The 20,907-nt window shown below is 40.0% G+C and overlaps 1 protein-coding gene and 1 non-coding gene across 3 annotated transcripts in view; both read left to right on the top strand.

Moving 5' to 3' along the window:
* The window catches only part of BEND6 (BEN domain containing 6), a 70,242-nt gene that overhangs the window by 1,623 nt on the left and 47,712 nt on the right, over nucleotides 1-20,907 (top strand). Inside the window, exons 1-2 of one of the 2 annotated variants that reach the window (XM_088831068.1) lie at nucleotides 2,173-3,767; nucleotides 17,455-17,737. In XM_088831068.1, coding sequence (XP_088687194.1) covers nucleotides 17,618-17,737 — 120 coding nt within the window. In that variant the 5' untranslated portion in view covers nucleotides 2,173-3,767; nucleotides 17,455-17,617. Of the gene's footprint in view, nucleotides 1-2,172; nucleotides 3,768-17,454; nucleotides 17,738-20,907 lie in introns of those variants that run through there. The other variant, XM_055407102.2, reaches the window with a different exon arrangement.
* Nucleotides 1,746-1,873, top strand: LOC129543900 (small nucleolar RNA SNORA18). The gene has a single exon (XR_008683357.1). It is a non-coding gene; the product is annotated as a small nucleolar RNA SNORA18 (small nucleolar RNA).

Below are 20,907 nucleotides of genomic sequence, written 5' to 3'. Positions count from 1 at the left end.
AGGTTGCTTCGCAGAGGCACAATGGAGTAATTTAAAGCAACAACAAAACTGAATTAACCTTTTGCAAACATTGGGAGAAATATCTCACAGAAGATAGGAAGGTCATCTTTACTTTATTCTTATTGAGGAAAATTTCTGAGTGAGCAGAAATGGCCTTACTCTCCTTGAAACATGCCTAAGAGCACAAACACAGCATAGTAACCAGTTTGCCCCAAACTGAACATTTATAACAAACAAAAGCAACTAAATAGCAATTATGGTTTTCTGAGCTATAACTTGAGCACAACTGTTATCATCCTGAGTCTTACCACAGCCATTTGTAAGTTTCAAGTGCACACAAGAACATCATTTATCTCTTTTGGCAGGCAAATACTTGACTGCCCTGCAGTTAAGATTATAGATACTTCGTTTTAGAGCTGTTCATTTCTGTTCTTTGCATCGGAATCTCAAGGATACTAATAATAAGCTAACCAAATCATTGAAAGAATTTAGTATTTAGGTTGTATTGTAATTTTCTGGCTTGTTTGTTGCTAATTTATCATCCTCTTCTCCAAATGATGGCATGTTATTAATTGCTTCTTTCTGTGTGGTTGTGCAATGCTAATGTATTGTGAAATTCAATAAATATTAAATCAGCCAGTCAATCCTTTTGGAAGTTAATTTAGTAGAATTCATACTACTAGTAGTATTCATTCTACTAGTAGAATTATTATTCATTAATAAAGAATAATTGATATTATAGCAAAATCACAAATTTAAAGTTTGGAGGTAGCAATGGAGGAGGAAGGTCTTTCATACCTTGGAATGAAAAATCAAGATGGAAAAGTATATATAGTTTTTTTTATTTTTATGATAGTGAGTTAGCACTGTCACCCAAGACAAATTAGTTGTGAAAATTAGTTAAGAGAATTTGGTATCAGGTATGTAGATGATACCTCCTGCAGCCCCTTTTCCCTTTAGATTTTCAACCAAATTGAGAACGCATACAAGGATTCAAAAGGAAATTAAGAGTCTGGCTTAGACTCAGAGCCAGGATGGAGCATCTTACCCCTTTTCCCCCTGACTCTGCTGACCCGCCCAGTCACAACTGAAGAAGCATAGGCGTTCCCAACACTAAAGCAGGAAGGAGCCCTACCTGTACTGTTTCTCACCTGAAGACCAGGGGCTCAAAAGAGCCTGACACCTTCTAGTCCACGTGGCCTGCAGCCCAAGTGAGCAAGAGACAGGACCATCTGTGAGAGGGAACTTTCCTTCACTAGCCCTGCCACGACTGAAGTGACTTAGCAGCAGCAGCAGCCCTGCCAATAGTGGTCCCAGTCCCTCCCTAGGGACCCTCATCATGGAGTCATTCTGTTCCCAAAGATAAACGTAAGTAAGGGGCTTAAGTTCCATCCCTAGAGGTAGGAGTGGCACAAATTCCTCACATGTGCATCAGAAAGAAACGTCGAGAAGTGTGTTCACCTAAGCTGTGTGGTGACCAGTTGGGGAAAAGACAGGGGTTGCAGATGACTCAGGTTTGGGGCTTGGATGAAGGAACGGTTGTGAAGGCAGAGAAGACAAACTGAGGTTCAGACCCATTGAGGAGAAGAGTTGTCAGAAAGTCGTCCATGTGAAATTACCCATGGAAACCCAGCTGGGGAATCAGAAGGAGAGAAGGATGGGAATCGCACACATCAATTATAGTTGAAATCACGCAGGTGGACAGAATTACAAAGGAAGAGAAAATGTAGAAAGAACTGAAATCTGTTGAGGTCTATCCTGATGGGGCTTTTTTGTAAACCTACATTGCTGGAAATGCCTCATAGAGTAACTATGGTTTCCTTTAATCATAGAACTATGTATTAGATCTGTGGTAAAGAACTGTAAGTCAGAACTGCCAAATAAACTATGAAAAACTTAATGATCAAACTTTTTTATCATAGATACTGGTATATCCCAATGATCTGTACTGTTCTAGTGTGTGATAGATTAGGAGTGAATATGATCTGAACTTCATGCATTCATAGAGGGTGTCTAAAATTCAGAACCATGCAGATCCATCCCCTGACCCTAAACATGGTAAGTTGCTTGAGGAAATTGGATCCCAAAGATTACAGGTGAGGAACTTTGAAGTGTGTTCATATTCCACTGGAGAACAAAGAAGCCAACTAAAGAATTGTGGACAGACTGACATGACAGCTGTGGATTGAGCAAAACTTCTTTTTGAAAGGGTTATCTTGAAGATTCTGACTTTGGAGAACTATGGTGATTGGTAGTGGAAAGAATCAGAACACATGAAATTCCTTAAAATTTTATTGAATGAAATAATTTTGCCTGTTACACATAATAATAATAATTTTAAAAAGAAAAACTTCATACTTTGTGCAGAAAGAAAAAAAAAAAACAAACTAGAATCAGAACTTTGGAGATGTCTAACCCCTTGTGGGCTGGAAAATGAGAGCAGGTGGTGCTTCGGGTTCAGGGGCTTCTCGGAACAGGTGCTCATAGGGAGTAAGGAGTCGGAGCACTGAGGACCAGTGGTGAAGCGCCCTCTGCACACCTTCCGGGGAATCGGTGCATCACACTGGGAGAGGCTGAAACCAGAAGGCTGGCAGTTGGAGAGGGACTCGGATGTGGAGAAGAGGCAAGAGCGATGTCTACAATCTTTGGAGAAATTTAGCTTTAGAATGGAGAAGGCAATGGCAAGCCACTCCAGTACTGTTGCCTAGAAATCCCATGGATGGAGGAGCCTGGTAGGCTGCAGTCCGTGGGGTCGCTAAGGGTCGGACACGACTGAGCGACTTCACTTTCACTTTTCACTTTCCACTTTCACACATTGGAGAAGGAAATGGCAACCCACTCCAGTGTTCTTGCCTGGAGAATCCCAGGGACTGGGGAGCCTGGTGGGCTTCCGTCTATGGGGTCACACAGAGTCGGACACGACTGAAGTGACTTAGCAGCAGCAGCAGCTTTAGAATACATGAGCAGAAATGCGGGTAAAGCCCAATAATTGTGCTTTGGTCAGAATAGGATACAACTTGGGAGAAGGAGCCAATAGTGGAAGAGAAATTGAGAGCTGAAGGGAGGGGAGAAGACGATCGCCTCTCCCATGTGTTTAGTGGTTCAGCTACTTGTCCTCAGGCCCGCTGAGTCTCCCAGACCTGTTCTTTCTGCTCTCAGGCTGCCTCTGACTCTACATAGAGTTAAAACTGGCCCTGACTGGTTGTGATGGCTCCTTACCCCATCCCCTCCCCACCAGCCCTGGCTACTAATGTTCAGATAGAAGGATTTTTAGGCAAAGAGAAAGAATACCTTGGAATATCGCTGAGGTTATTTGTAAGCGTTTATTACAAACTTCGGTGGAAGTGAGTGGATGACCTGATTGGAAATCATGCAGAGATATTCCACTGGAATGTTACCCCGGAAAACAAAAAATTCAGGTAAGAATGACTCTAGCAATAAGTTACTTGAAATCATACTGATTTTGGACTGATGACCTTCTTGTTTGAACTTGTTTACTCTCAGAAATCAGTGGTGTGAAAGGAATTGGGAGGAATCTGAGAAAGGTTGTATGCATGTTCATTCCCAAGTGGTTTCCATGACAGTCTGAGACCAGGGCCTGTGCCAACCATATACTTGCCCTTGGATTGAAAATCCAAGGAGCCACATCATTTGGGAGCATCACTACAGCATCTAATGTAATCCAGGAGGCAGTTTCCAGCCACCAGAATCAAGGGAGCCATCATATGAATGGATCACTATTCTCTTTTAAAATTTTGCATTTGAAGGTAAGAGAATTATTCTTTGCAATAAATATCAAATATTATTTGTAGCAAATATATTCTGTAAAATATCTTTATTTTACCATAATAAAAATTTGAAAAATAAAGGCATCATTATAGGGAAAATATTTTATATGACATCATCCCAAATTGTTCTTTTATGTTTTAGAAATTTTAGAGCTGGATTAGGATTTGTTTTCCTAGCGGTGGCAAAATTCATGCTCATTCTTAGGGGAAAGGGATTTGTTCTTTTTTTGTGAACACTACAGATTTCTCGAAAAAGTCTGCTGACTTTGAGAGTTTAAAAACATCAATATAATTGAATTCATCTCCTCTGTAATGCTTTGCAGACAGTTTTTGGAAAGTAATCATTTATTATCCAGAAGCAAATAGAATTCATTTCTGTAGTTTCCACACTGAGTGTGGGATTAGTCATGCAGCAAAATACTGAGTCATTTGGCTGGAAAATTTACTCATAGTTGTATGAACTTCCAATGGAATATGTGAGAGCTGTTCATAAATCAAATTATAAAGCTCTCAGAGTTATAAATCACTGCCCAACCTTGTTCATTATTGTTCAGATAGTGTGGACTACTTCTACCATTTCTAAGAATGGGCAACTTATACAAAGCAAGTTTGAAAGCAGAAGTCACTGCCTTCTAGATCCAAGATAAGAGTTGTCATATTCATTACAAGCATTTCAACATTCTTAAGGGAAAAAAGTAAGATAAGCAAGTGGTTTATAGTTGAAGCTCACCTGGGCTTCCCAGGTGGCTCCACGATAAAGTATCTGCCTGCCAATGCAAGAGACTCAGGAGATTTCGAGTTCAGTCTTTGGGTTGGGAAGATCCCCTGGAGAAGGAAATGACAACCCACTCCCCGTGTCCTTGCCTGGGAAATCCCATGGACAGACAGACCTGGTGGGCTGCAGTCCATGGAGTCGCAAAACAGTTGGACAGGACTAAGCAAATAAACTAAACCAAAAACAAAGCAAATACGTTACGAGATGAGTAAATTCTTCATTAGCTAATGTTTATGGATTAAATTGCAGATTGTCTTAATAAAATGACACCAATATTTAATAACTAGAGGATCTCCATTTCTTACGATAGTTTTTGTAGGACTTTTCCATTGAATATTTTGTGGTAACAGATTTGTATACTAATGCATCAATGTGCTGGCAGCCTGAAAGGATGTCACTAAGAGAACAGAAGTAGCAGGTGTACCCAGGAAAAGGGGATGAGTAACTGAGAATTAGTAAAAGATATTTCAATAACACACAGCTCCAGATGTTATTGAAATTATCCAGGAGTAATGGCATCCCATGGATCTAGGAACAGAAAGAAAAAATATATCTTAACATGACTTTGTGGTTCCAAAATACTTTTTGGAGTAAAACAGGAAAACAAATAGCAAACTCACTAAATTAGGATATAGTAAAATTCATATTTCAAAGAAGAAAGCCAAAAATCTAAAGTGTGTTCTTGCTGGTCTCATCTGTGCTGTAGGAGTCTTTAACCTGGGATTCACAAACAGGATTCTAGGGACCTGAAATTATATGTAAAACTGTGGATCTCTTTAGAGGGACATGACTCACAGTTTTCACCAGGTTCTTAAGGAGTTATTACCAAAAAGAACATTCTCAGAACCATACACAGCTACACAGATATGCCACGGCTGCTGCAGCATCTCATCCGTCAGCATCACATCACGTCAGTGACCACCCGCCGTCCAGACTGGGGGAAGAGTCTGAAGCATCTTCAGGCTGGGATGAACCGAGGACGCTCAGCTGTAACTAAACAAGCTCAGGGATGGTTCCCCAGCGCAAGGGAACAGCTCGGAAGAGACAGTGCGCTCTGAGCTTCCTTGTCCTCCCGCAATTCTAAACGGATTTGAAGAGAGACTAAAGGGCTTCTTCAGTAACTTTTATTGGGATGTCAGTTTCACCCCTGAGAGGGGAAACCTGTATTAAACTATCCAGTGCCACTCCACAGTCATCTAGATGTTCGAAGGCAGAAGCCCACTCTGAGCCAAAAACACTGGAATTTAGTCTTCAGCTCAGAGTCTGCAAGGATCTCCATAAAATCTTGAAGCTTAACAGAGAGGCAGGCAGACTTCCCTGACAGTCCAGTGGTTAAGACTCCCTCCCCACTGTGGAGGGCTGGAGTTTGATCCCTAGTCGGGGAACTAAAATCCCATGTGCCACTCTGTGTGGCCAGAAACTAAAAATAAGAAAAATTTTTAAAAAGAGTGAGGCAAGGACTTAGAATTAGGCTCCCGGAAGCTACTCCTAGACATCCTAGTGAATTTAGTGGCTACTCCTCCTACATCTGCTTAAGCCATAGCTGTGGGGCTTTTCAATACCCAGTGTTCCCCGGAGGTCTGGGAACTGGGGCCCTGAATCCTGCCAGGATAACTGTGCCTGAGGTGTGGAATGGGCTTTCCAGGTGGCTCAGTAAGTAAAGAATCTGCCTGCAGTGCAGGAGATGCAGGAGACACGGGTTTGACCCCTGGGTCGGGAAGGTCCCCTGGAGGAGGGCATGGCCACCCACTCCAGTATTCTTGCCTAGGAAATCCCGTGGACAGAGGATTCCGTGGGGTCGCAGAGCTAGACACGCCTGAAGCAAGGAGCACTCGCGCACGTGGTGTGGAAGACCGCCGTCCGTCCCCAGGAGCTCGGCCTCGTCCTCCCACTGCTCTGCCTTCCCCTCCCTCTGCCGTGCCTGTGAGCCCCGCTCCCCGGCCCCGCGTCTCCCAGGAGGCCAGGTCCCTGTGACCTGTCCCTGGGTCACATTCCCCCACTTCATGAGGCCCTTCGTCTCATTACGGGACTTCCTCACCCCAGTGGGCAAGGCCACCGTCCAGGGGTCCTCGTCTCTGGGTCGGGTGGCTCCATCTCCTCCAGGTTCCGTACCGACCCCGCAGGCTGCAGAAGCTTCTGTGGCACGACAGTCACACATTCCAACAGCAGCGGACTTGAGACAAGGCCATTCCCAGAGTGTCTCTGGTCCCTGTGTGCACTGCTCTGGGCGCAGTTTCATTGGGGGTCCATCTGCAGTAAGCAGGAATCCACTGTGAGGAGATACTGCGGGCTCACAGTTGGTGCCCCCACCTCCTGGTGGTCTGGGTCTCGGGGCCCGGAGGCTGGCTGGCGTGATCGCTGCTCACCTCTTGAGCTCGCTCACAGGGCTCGGGACTCTGCGTGTGGGGCTTCCTCATCACGGAATGGAATACTGCTTCAACAGCGTGCGACAGAATATTAGAGCCAGAAAAATACTCATAGTAGGCGAAGGGGCACCTACTTTTTTGTTACAATTGATTAAGTAAATTATCTGAAATATGTGACTCAGCAGATTAATTATGTTCAGATCTAAACTTTTAAGACTATTGAAGTACAAAATTAATAGGGACACTGGTATTTGGTATACACTTAATTAGTATAGGACATTTATATAGGGTATGTGCTTAGTCACTCAGTCATATCTGACTCTTTGTGACCCCATGGACTGTAGCCTGCCAGGCTCCTCTGCCCATGGGATTTTCCAGACAAAGATACTGGAGTGGGTTGCCATGCCCTCCTCCAGGGGATTTTCCCAACCCAGGGATTGAACCCAGGTCTCCCGCATTGCAGGTGGATTCTTTACCAGCTGAGCCACCAGGGAATGGGGCAGATATTTCAAAGAGAAATTAGCTTGTCCTTTATGTTATAGTCAATAGGATATATTAATATTTGAAAGTTGAATCACTCCTGATTTTTATGCCTAGGCATTAATTCTTGGATCAGAATGATTACATTTTATGAATTTTTTAAATTGGTCTAAAAATTATTAAAATTATAGTGATCTCATCTTGCAGTCAACTTTCAAGATGGATAGAATGTTCTACATTAATCAAAAAAAATGTGAAGTGGAAGATGGTTTACATGACTTAACAACTATCCTAATATAGAACGTGTCATTGATTCTTACTCTTCTTTAGGTGTGACTCTGCACTTGTGTTTCTGATAAATTGGGAAAAGCACATAAATATCAGAGGATAGAGTGAAGGGACAATAACAGGAATAGCCAAGGAAAATAATATTCACAAAGACTGGTATTCCTTACAAAAGATTTTGGAGGCCCTATAACCACAGGAAAACTTATCTGGAGTCCTTCTGAGTTTTGCATATATTCTCTTGTGCAGACTTTCAGATGGTCCTACACACACACACATGGCTATAGGCTTTTTTAAATTGAAGCATAGTTGATTTACAGTGTTAATTTCTGCCTCACAGCAAAGTGACTCAGTTATACACATATATCCTTTTTTGTATTTTTTTCTATTATGGCTTATCACAGGATATTGAATATACTTCCCTGTGCTATACAGTAGGACCTTATTTATCCATCCTATATATGATAGTTTAAATCTGCTAATCCCAGACTCCCAGTTGTTCCATCCCCCTTCCCGCTTGGCAACCCCAGGTTTGTTCTCTATGTGGCTACAGGCTTTCTGTAGACATTAGAGGGGACAGGTGACATTGTGGAGCAGGTGAAGATTATCTTCCACTGCTCCCAGCCTCTGATTTCCACGCTATCACCGCTCTGCTGTAAACATCTTCTTCCTGAACACGTCAGGATAAAATTGAGGTGGTCTCACTGTCTCATTACAGAAGAGTTGGAGACTGGGCCATTTAGCACCTGGCTCTCCCACCGGGTCAGCAGCAGCAGAGAGACTCCAGTGCAGAAGATGAGAGTAGTGTCTTTCTTTGTTCAAGCTGCTAGAGCAAAATACCAGACACTGAGTAGCTCATAAACAATAGAAATGTTCCTCTCGCAGTTCTGGAGGCTGGGGTCCTGGATCAGGTGCCGATTCCTCACTGTGTCCTCCCCCGGCAGAAGGCTAAGGAGCCCCTGGAAGCCTTTCTAACAAGGGAACTAATCCATTCATGAGGCCTCCCCCCACCTCATGACCTCATCACCTCCCAAAGCTCCACCACCTGATACCATCACCAATGAGGGTGAAGATTTCAACATATGGATTTGGGGAGGCACCCATTCTGACCATAGCAGCTGGGTGTAGGGAAACCAGGAGGAACTTCCTCCAGTATATATACAGTTTAAAAAACAATATGGACATCTCCTACCCGCATGTCCCACCTTGCCAGAGGCAGAGCTCAGACTGGTAGCCCATTTCACAGGGAGCATTGAACCAGCACTGGATATTTAGAAATATGTTGCCCTTATTTTCCTGGCACTTTGGGACTCACTGTGAGGAAAGTCTTCAGTTTGTATTCTGACTTGAGTACTGAAAGGGACCTTCTATGTCTACACATTCTAAAACTAATATGTATAGAAAACAAAACTTTTGGCAATTTGGAAGAATACTTAAGTTTTATTTTGCTATTTCTTTAAATGTGGTCCCTTTTGTTTCTTACTGTTTAAGAGGTGGCTTTTGTATTTTGAATTCCTGAATTAATTGTATTAATGACATACTAAAAGTAAACCTAAATGCAATAATAATTTATATTTTTGTTAAATTCATTTGCTTTCATTAGTTACAAAGTTCTCTGTTCTCTATGTCTTATTTCTCAGATATGTTTTGTATAATTTGAAGGTTTCTTGGAATATTCTTTTTCAAACTATGGGTTATAATCCATTAGTGAGTTGTGAAATCAATTTAATGTGCTATGATAATCCCTTATTAAAATGAAATAAAATACAGTAGATAGAATAAAAACTGAGAGAATGCATCGCATGCAGTAAAAATGAGTATATTTCCTGAAATTTTGTTTTAGATGTATGTGTGTGGGTGTGTCTGTGGGTGTGTGTTTTCTGGATCAAAATGTAGAATGTATTAATATAGATTACATTTAATATATTTAAATATAAGATTATATATTTTATTTATAAATTTTAATATAATATTCACTATAAATATATTTAATATATAGAATATATTTAACTGTGAGCTTTGAAAGATTGAAAGTCATTGACATATTATTCATCCAACCCCAGGTCTTGGAGAATCTCATTAAAATCTTGCTCACTACAGCTACCTGGGGAGTTAATGGTTTCTGTTAGCAAAAAAGTAAAAAATAAAGAAGGGCATATAACTACATATATACTAATAATGTTTAATATACAGTCATATTCATAATATCCCTTCTGAATTTGCTAATTGGCTGGTAATATATACATTGACCCACTTGTTTGTGGATATTAGAACAGTGGCCTGAAATCTACTGAAAAGCAGAAATTCTGAAAGAGGTCTGATAGGTCCATTCTGGTTGGTCTTAAATGAATTGTCTGTTTGTGAAGAAATTTGAAGATTTGTTCTATAAGGAAATTATGTCAGCAGGAGAAAATTTTAGTACAGTTAAGAATATTAAAAAATTCTGTATTTTTGCCAACTGATTTTTTCCAATTTTTTTACTGTGGTAAAAACACATAGCATCAAATTTACATCTTAATCATTTTTAAGTATATAGTTCAAGGGCATAAAGTACATTCACATTATTGTGCAACCATCACCACCATCTGTCTCCAAACCACTTTTCATTTTGCAAAACTGAACTCTTTGTCAATAACTTCCCAGTCCCCCCTCCCCCGACCCTGAGCTTATCAGCAACCGCTGTGAATGGGACTCTGGTATCCGTCACCATCACTGAGGAGTACTTAACAGGTCTTGGAGTTGGTAACGGACAGGGAGGCCTGGCGTGCTGCGGTTCATGGGGTCGCAAAGAGTCGGACACAACTGAGCGACTGAACTGAACTGAACCGGTTAAATCTGGCATATCCAGTTTTAGCAAATGATAACAATTTGCTGTAGGATCTTACAGGCTCTAAATTATGTTTCTCAAGTACCATTCTAAATATTTTAGTAATAATCTGCAGTGAAGTAAGGCACGGAGAGAAAAAGGTTAAAGCACTTGTTTTGCTCACCAGGAAAAGAAATGAAGATGAAAGAAAAGGAAACATGTGACACAGCTAAACTCCTTTTCAGTGTGATACCTGAGCCCCTAGGTCAGGGTTCAGCAAACTGCTGCCCCTCTGCCTGCCTTTTGTTTCTGTACAGCCTGTAAACTAAGAGCAATTTTTTAGTTTCAACTCATGAAAAAAACAATGTGAGAATATCGTGTCATGATATGTGAGAATTGTATAAAATTGAAGTTTCGGTGTCCATAAACTTTTACTGGAGCACACCCACACTGCTGTGTGTGCAGACTGCCCGTGTGCTCTCGTGCTGCAAGGGCACAGCTGAGTAGTTGTGGCAGAGGCCACGTGGGGCAGCCTGCTCAGTGCACTGCCGTTGCGATAACTGGGCAGTGTTTAGTGTCATGCATATTGTCATACCACGTATGACATTGTGTTTTATTTTCTTACTATCAGTGCGTGCCAGTCCTGCCAAAGCTAGAAAGAAAGAGAAATCTGGACTCACAGCTTCTGAAGCAGAGTGGAATGTGGGTTATTTTGTTACCAAATTAGATGGCAAAGCATTGTGAGTACTATACAAGACACTATAGCTGTGCTATAAAAAAACACATTACCAAACTAAGCACTCATCACAGTATTTCCAGCTCACCTGACAGCAAGTCACAACAATTAGAAAATTTATTTATTTTTACTTTGGGCCACGCCCTGCGGCTTGTGGGATGTTAAGCTTCCTGACCAGGGATTGAACCCAGGACCTTGGCAGTAAGAGCATGAAGTTCTAACCACAGGAATGCCAGGGAATTCTCCTTGAAATTTTAAAGTGAAATATCACAGCAGAATTTCTTCACAAAAATGAGGAATGAAAAGGAGTCTGTGACTAGAGTAAGTGTCTGGGTGGTTTGTTTGTTAGCAAGGAAAGCCATTAGTGACAGTTAATGAAGTCATGCTTTTTTGCAGCAGCAGCAAAGGCATGTGCCCAGAAAAAAAAAAAAACAGATATACTGAAGACTATTAGCTTTTCAGCAGAAACAGTTACTCAAAGGAATGAGGACATCAGGAGCAATGTAATTAAAATACACAGCAAATGACTGAATTTTTCTTGGCTCATGATGAATCAACAGATGTTACTGATATTGCTTAGTTGTTCTTGTTTATTTGGGGAGTAATTTCTGAGTTCAAAGTGACTGATAAATTACCCATTATAAATAGTCTTTGTGAAACAACTGTGGGAGAGAATATCTCCTAAGAAGTTGAGAAAACACTGATTCAGTACAACCTGATGTGGCATCTACTAAGATGTGATGCAGTTGATAGTGGTTCAAAATGTGTGTGAAGCCGAAAAAAGATTTGTTGGAAAAATTTATAAAATTTGTGAAAATATGAGGTATTTAAAGTCTATAGTTATTCACTTTATTTTTCATCAGAAGATACTTTGAAGAAAATGTTTGAACCTATTATATATATGTTTTTACATAGCTGTATTGAATTATTATTAAAACGCAATTCACCCATTTGAAGTACACAGTTCAATGTGGAGTTTTATTTTTATTATTATTTGTTTTATTCACAGGGTTTGTGCAACAACCACCACAATCCAATTTTTAAAAAACATTTTTGAGGCCTCCCTTGTGGTCCATTGGTTAAGACTGTGCTTCAATGCAGGGGTTATGGGTTCAATCTCTCGTTGGGGAACTAAGATCCCACATGTCGCATGGCTTGACCAAAAAAATTTTTTTTAATTTTTAAACATATTTTTTTTTAAAGAAACCCATTAGCAGGCATTCCTCTCCCCATCCACCAATCTTTCACCTCTAAGAAACCACTAATGTATTTTTGTTTCTAGAAATTTGACAATTCTTGACATTTCTGATAAATGTAATCATACAATGTGCGATCTTTTGAGATTGATGTCTTCAACTTAGTATAAGGTTTCCAAGGCTCATTTATGTTTAGCATGTATCAGAACTTCATTTCTTCTTATTGCTGAATCATATTTCACAGTAGGAATGTACTTAATTATGTTTATCTAGTCAGAAGTTGATAAACTTCTGGGTTTTTCCACTTTTTAGCTGTTATGGCTAATACTGCTGTGAACATTGGAGTACAAATTTTTGTTTTGATGTATGCTTTCACTTCTGTTGGATATACCCTTAGGAGAGAAACTGATGTGTCATTTGGTGATGCAATATTTAACTTTTGGGAGAACTGCCAGACTGTTTTCCAAGCATGCCCTATTTTTACAATCCCACCAGCAAGAGTGGGATTCCAATTTCTCCACATATGTACCAAAACTTTTTGTTTTTTGTCTTTTTTGGTTATAGCCATCTCAGTGGATATGAAGAGGCATCTTATTGTAGTTTTTATGAGCATTTGTGTAGTGATTAATAACCCTGAGTTATTCATTGTTTATCTTCTTTGAAATAATGTCTGTTTAAATCCTTTGTTTAAAAAAGGATTTATTTTTTTGTTTAAAAATAATAATTTTTGTTTATTATCCTTTGTTTAAAAAAAGCTGGGTCATTCGTCTTTTTATTACTGTGTTGTAAAAGTTTTTAGATATCCTGTATTCAAGTACCTTATGAGATCTACTTTCAAATATTTCCTTCCATTGTATAAGTTTTCTTTTTACTTTCTTGATGGTATCATTTGTGAAAATATGTTTTTGTTCATATCTATGAAATTGTTGCCTAACCCAAGATCACAAAATTTATATAAACTCTCATAACACGTCAGCATTAGCAAGTGAGCATTTGACTTTAATTTTGAAAAGGAAAAGGGAAGGAAAGAAAAAGAAAAGGGAAAACATTGAACACTAATTAAACAAGATTTTTAAAAATTCCATTCTCACCAGGCCTATCTTACAAAAAATTGTACTCAATTTTTATTAGTTTAGTTTCAAATATGCAGAGTACATCATGGGAAATGCCGTGCTGGATGAATCGTAAGTTGGAATCAACATTGCCGAGAGAAATATCAACTACTTCAGATATGTAGATGATACCACTCTGATGGCAGAAAGTAAAGAAGAACTAAAGAGCCTCTTCATGAGGATGAAAGAGGAGAGTGAAAAAGCTGGCTTGAAACTCAACATCAGAAAAATTAAGTTCATGGCATCCAGTCCCATAATTTCACGGAAAATAAAAGAAGGAAAAAGTGGAAGCAGTGACAGATTTTAATTTCCTGGGCTTCAAAATCACTGCAGATGGTGACTGCAGCCACAAAATTAAAAGATGCTTGCTCTTTGGAAGGAAAACTATGACAAACCTAGACAGCATATTAAAAAGCAGAGATACCACTTTGTCGACGAAGGTCCATAAAGTCAAAGCTATGGTTTTTCCAGTAGTCAGGTACGGATGTGAAAGCCAGACCATAAAAAACGCTGAGTGCCGAAGAATTGATGCTTTTGAATTGTGGTACTGGAGAAGACTCGAGAATTCCTTGCACTGCAGGGAGATGGAATCAGTCAATCCTAAAGGATTAATTGAATATTCATTGGAAGGACTGATGCTGAAGTTCCAATCCTTTGGCCACCTGATGCAAAGAGCCGACTCATTGGAGAAGACCCTGATGCTGGGAAAGATTGAAGAAAAAGGAGAAGGGGGCAGCAGAGGATGAGATGGTTAGATAGCATCACCTCAATGGACACGAATTTGAGAGACATTCCAGGAGATAATGGATGACAGAGGAACCTGGAATGCTGCCCGCTTCCTTTGCTGGAGTTGCAAAGAGTTCAATACAACTTAGTGAATGAACAACAACATTTCAAATTCATGAATGAAAAGTTTTGAAGATTTATGTTTTTTCTTACTTATAAGTACCCACATAATATCCTTGATTTTGCCTCTTGGCCTGCAAAGCCTAAAAAATATACTATCTGACCCTTCACAGAAAATGTGTGTTGACCTTGCTCTGAGTAACCAGATGAATGAGATTTGCTGTAAGTGGAGACTTTGCCGACAGAATGCTCTCTAAATAATTATATATATATCACTGATTTAAGATTGCTTATGGCAAACACACTTAGGATCTGTGGATTACACTTAGGATCTGTGGAATGTCTTATGCATTGCAGACAGATTCTTGACCTGCTGAGCCATCAACTATATAAATTATGTATCTTTTCATGAAACTCCCTAGAGAAGGTCATATGAGATACACAGCTCTGAGGTATAAAATGGAGGTGTGTCACAAGCTAAACACACCCACTGTGTGAGCTGACCGCCAACTCTCAGAGGTCTCACCTCTTATTCTAGAAGGAAGGACCTACAAAACCAGCAGGAAGTCCTAAATTTCTTCCCATCCTGCCTGTGCCTTTTTTAAAAATTGGAGTATAATTGCTTTACAATGTTGTGTTAGTGTCTTGCCCGTGCCTTTTGATTGCTTGTATCTTTGAAATTATTAATAAAACTTGATACCAGGATACTGATTGCAGCCATGAAATTAAAAGACACTGACTCCTTGGAAGGAAAGTTATGACCAACCTAGATAGTATACTAAAAAGCAGAGACATTACTTTGCCAACAAAGGTCCGTCTAGTCGAGGCTGTGGTTTTTCCAGTGGTCATGTATGGATATGAGAGTTGGACTGTGAAGAAAGCTGATCGCCGAAGAATTGATGCTTTTGAACTGTGGTGCTGGAGAAGACTCTTGAGAGTCCTTTGGACTGCAAGGAGATCCAACCAGTTCATTCTAAAGGAGATCAATCCTGGTTGTTCATTGGAGGGACTGATGCTAAAGCTGAAACTCCAATACTTTGGTCACCTAATGCGAAGAGTTGACTCACTGGAAAAGACTCTGATGCTGGGAAAGATTGGGGGCAGGAGGAGAAGGGGACGACAGAGGGTGAGATGACTGGATGGCATCACTGTCTCGATGGACATGAGTTTGAGTGAACTCCGGGAGTTGGTGATGGACAGGGAGGCCTGGCGTGCTGTGATTCATGGGGTCTCAGAGAGTCGGACACGACTGAGCGACTGAACTGAACTGAACTGATACTAGGTAAAGTCTCTGATGTTTGTGAATCAGATATGATAGTCCAGTCCCATGTGTTAGTTGAAACACTATTCGTGTATTTAAAAACTTAAATTTTCAAAGAGTCAAACCAAGCAGTCTTGAAAAGACCATCCCAAATATAATTTTATGCTTGGAGTAGAGAATAATTAATTTCTCTGAAAACAGGTAAAAGATCCATATTTTCTAAAAGTAGTACTTGGTGTAATTTGGTAAGGAGCATAGTTACCTTCTGTTTAACAGTCCCTTTGATATCAGTCTCTTCTGTAAAGTTTTATCATGCGCGTACTTAGTCCCTCAGTCGTATACAACTCTTTGCAACCCCATGGACTGTAGCTCACCAGGCTCCTCTGTCCATGGGATTTTCAGGCTAGAATACTGGAGGGGGTTGCCATTTCCTTCTCCAGGGGTTCTTCCTGACCCAAACTCATGTCTCCTATGTCTCCTGCATTGCAGACAGATTCTTGACCTGCTGAACCATCAACTATATAAATTATATATCTTTTCATGAAAACAAACCAACATTTGCAAGTAAAAAGGATGCTCATATCAAATGTGCTGAATCATCCATAGACAGTAAAAGATAGATTCGATCATTTCCACTCTATTCAACTTAAACACTATCATCTGCTTTATCAGATTTTGAAAAAATGATTCCCCCTTAAAATTTTTATGAAGTCTATTACCTTTGAAATTTGCCCTAGTTCTTTATAGTACTATTCTTAAGTTTATACCAAAGAAGATATTCCATCTCAAAACTTTAGAGGTTTCAGAAAAAAAAAAAAAGACCAATTTCTAGGCCATTATTGATCTCCCTTGGAATATTTTGGTCCTGATAAGATCTGCTATATTTAATGTCTTTTTCCTAAAGGTAAATAACTTCAGTCCTCATTTGCATCATTTTGTAATGTTTCTACTTAGACTCCTCAAAACTGACAAGAAAAAACTTGTAAAGACAGAAAAAAATTATACTATTTAATTTTATAAGTGACAACTTCCTGCATCCCACATGTTGGAAACATGACATCCTCATGATTTTGAATCAAGTGTGTCCTAAATAGACTTGTGGGAGAAGAATGACAGGAAGTATTGAATGAAATAGTTTCCCTGAGTGGCTAGTCCCTTTATGAAACAGACCGTTATAAACATATTATGTATCCCTTTGCTTTTTCTTTTTTATTTCATATATGAAAACATCTCAAAATATCCCTACTGTTTTAGATTTTGTTAACTTTATTCAACAGTCTAATAAAGACAGAAAAATGTTACAATTTTATACATACCTACATATACTTTCATTTTTTCTGTTTATTTGTTTTTCATGGAAAGGTATTTTATTTTAAACACAGCAAGCAGTTTGTACATGTCAATCTCAAACTCCCAATCTATCCCTCTCTCACTTCCTCCCTGGTAACTACAGATTCATTCTCTAAGTTTGCGAGTCTGTTTCTGGTTTTTAAATAAGTTCATCTGTAGATTTGCTTTTTGGATTCCACATATAATTGATATCATATATTTGTGTTGCTGTACGTTACTTCACTTAGTGTGATAATCTCCAGGTCCATCCATGTTGGCAAATGGCATTATTTTGTTCTTTTTTATGGCTGACTTGTAGTCCGTTGTATGTGTGTACCATATCTCCTTTATCCAGTCCTTTGTTGATGACATTTAGGTTGCTTCCATGTCTTGGCTATTGTAAACAGTGCTGCAATAAACACAGGGGCGCGTGGATCTTTTCAAACCATGTTTTCCTCTCGTTTTTCATTTTAGGGCAAAATAGTAACAGAGTATCCCCTTGGCGTGCCGTGATTCATGGGGTCGCGGAGAGTCGGACTCGACTGAGCGACTGAACTGAACCGAACTGAACATCCCCATCTCATGGGCTTTCCCTCCTCCCACAATTTCACAAAACCTTTGGTAACTAACTAAGAAAATGCAGAAGATCTTTCAAACAGAAGAAACCACTGATTCCCAAGCTCTCAGGAAAGGAAAGAGGAAAAGGACGGAGCGGAGGGACTCAGAGAACGTGAACAGTGACCCGAATAAAGCGCAGGTGGGTGTGCTGCTGCTGGGGGTCCGCCGTGATTCCACGATTCCTTTCACAATTTGCTGGTGCATTTCCCCCTCTTGTCTCAATTTATTCTTCCCTTTAATTCTTTATTCAACTGAAGGAATAAAATTTCATGTTCTCTTCTTATTATTGAACGAGTTGAATTAGAAACACACTCAAAAGACGTCTTACATATTTCTATTGAAGTATGGCGAGTTATGCATTGTTCAAACTTTCCTTGATATCCTGGGATATTAAAGATCAGCAAACCATCAAAAGTGTTTTTTTCCTTCCCCAAACCACTGGAGAAATTGGAACACCCCTTCTAAAATTTACTGGCTGCTTTTCTTTTTTGACTGCTGTTTGTAGTCAGGGCCCCTTTCTTGTTTCTATCCATTCATTTATTCCTCTTTGATCTGAATTCCCTACTCGCATTCTCCTCCTACACTTTGGACAAACTATCCATGTGTTTATTCTGTGCCTTTTTGTGTGTCTTTGTAATGCATGACGTGCTTATGTGCATATATTTTTAATTTTTCTTATGGTTTGGAATATTTTTTAGTCCCTGGGAATGGTGTCTAGAGGCATCGAGAACGGTCCATCATGTGGCACATGTCCATCCTAGGTTGCCCTACAGCACAGACTCTAACAAAGCTAGACTGACATGAACCCCTGGCAATAGAATTGTTTACCTTTAAACCCAGAAGTTTGGGGAAGTACCAGAATCCACGTGTGGTATGTGCCCAGGCTGACTTTGAGAAGTTGGCTCTGTGAGACCCACAGATTTTATGAGGTTTTCTGAAATGAAACATCTCAGCTTGGCATATAGTGGGTCCATGTCTGGTAAGTGTGTCCATGACTGGATTACACATTGTTTCCTTATAGAAGGACAGAAAATCCTTGTAAAAGTGTTGGAAGCACAAGTACAGGGTCAGGAACCTAAATTTAAAATGAAGCCTGTTTCACGTGAAATTAATCAGATACTGTTAATCAACCATACTCCAATATAAAATTTTAGATTTTTAAAATAAAATAAAAATTAAATGAAGCACTTTTGGGTAATTAAAAAAATCAAAAGGCTAAAAATTATATAGTGTATATATTTATAAAATATATAGTATGATCATTATATATATATCATATTATATGTGTGTATATATATATATAGTGTGTGTGTGTGTGCCCGCGCGTGCGCCTATAGAACATCTCCCACCCATCCTGTTCCCCACCCCCCAGCCCCCATTACAGGGAACCACGTGTTTGGCTTTCTTGTTTATCATTAAAGCAAATTGAATGGAGATATTCTTACCCCCTCTTCTGCACAGAGGGTAACTTACCAGATAGGCTGCTTTGTACTTTGCTTTTTTTACTTAGCATATTTTACAGATCTTTCTATTAGTGCATAAAGAACTTTCTCTTCTGTGCATCAGCACCCCCTGGGCGTATGTAGCCTTTTTCACTTATCCAATCCCTAGCATGCATATGGCTTGTCTCCCGTCCTCTTCTTTCTACAAATCACGCTGTACTGTACAACATTTTGGCCCCATCATCTTGCACATCATTTAGTAGTACGCTGGTGTCATGATAGACACCTCAGTCTGTTTCTGATTGTTCAATCAGTGCTGCTTTTAACTTCTGTCTGTGCTGCTGTTACACATGATTCATTGTGTCTAACAAAGCACAGCATTCCTTATTTCACATGTGCTTTTCTCCAATGATGAAGACTTAGATTTCCTCCAGCATCTTAGTACTACAAACGATGACAAATTAAATGTCCATATACATGTCCTTTTAAGGAACAGCGTGAGAATGTCTCTGGGATAAACACTCAGGAGTGTAAGTAATTGCTTTCATATGACAATGAAATTGCTTTCCAGAAGGTGTGCACTGGTCCACACGCCCAGCAGCAGCGCCTCAGGGGTTCCCTGTTTGTGCTTCCCTGCCAACATGCAGCATTTATGTCCTTATTGCGTATCTTTGATAACTGAGGGGAGAAAATGATATTTTGTTTTGATTTGCTAGTGCAGGTAAGGGGGTCCAGAGGTTCCTCAAGAATAAAACAGTCCACCTGCTCTAGCAGGCCAGTGTTATGGTTTCTTTTGCAATTTGTGTCTCTCAAAAACTTTAACAGCTGATCAAACTCTTTTTATTTGGTTTCCTTGCAAGTAACTACTGCCACACATCTTATTTGGTCCTAAATAAGCCTGAAAACTCTCCTCTTTTATTACGTCTGCCCGGCCTCTTTTCTCTCCAGATTTTGGCAGTGAGTTAATTCCCATGTGAAACAAAAACCTTGAAGGTAATGCTCTGAAGCTGAGGTTTACTTTCGGGATGGATTTCAGTTTCTGGCAGACAGCACTTAGAGAGAAGCTCTTGAGAAAGCCTTGAGGTCACAGGCTTACCTTCTGCAATTTAGATATAGACATCATTTTTTTTTCAAGCCTTGAAGATTTAACATTATTGGACTCAGTTTAGATCACTTGCTGCATTCTCAGTGTCAATGGATAAAGAAAGTCTTCCGTTTCTGCAAACCAACTAGCACTGACAGGAAGTCACTGATGCACACAGACATTCTCTTTCCAGGCTCAATAAACACACGGTCTGCCTCCCAAGGCACTGCAGGTGACCGTTTATCAACTGTGTCATCACTGAGGCCTAACAAGAGTCAATGACCTTCCAACATATTATACCTGTGCTCTTTTTGCTCACAGCTTGGCCTCTAAGTATTTGAAACATATGTCACTTTTTGGGTATCTGGCTTCTAGTTTACAGAATCTACATTAGGATGCATGTTGCAAAAGCTGTAACAAAGACCCAAACATCACAGCCATGTATAAAGATAGTTTATTTCCCTTTCACACAACAGGAAGCAGAGTCCTGGTTGCTATGGCAGCTCCACAATAATGAGGATCCCTCTTATGTATCTACCTTCCTGAACACAGCCTTGGCATCTGGGTCAAGGTGGCTGCTCAGCACCTACCCTCATGCCTTTCTCTTTGCCAGCAGAAAAAGGAGAATTGAGGCAGGATAAAACATGCCCATTCCTTCCAAGGTCACGACCCAGTGGTGGTACACATGGTTTCTGCTCCTACTGATTGGTGGAAGCCTAGTCATATAGCCACACTAAGATGCCCAGGAGTCTGGAAAATGTAATCTAGCTGACACCCGCCTGC

The sequence above is a fragment of the Moschus berezovskii genome, chromosome 23, assembly GCF_049115385.1.
Source record: "Moschus berezovskii isolate FMDL1 chromosome 23, NW_MosBer_1.0, whole genome shotgun sequence".
NCBI lineage: Eukaryota > Metazoa > Chordata > Mammalia > Artiodactyla > Moschidae > Moschus > Moschus berezovskii.
This window is presented reverse-complemented; position numbering and strand designations above follow the sequence as displayed.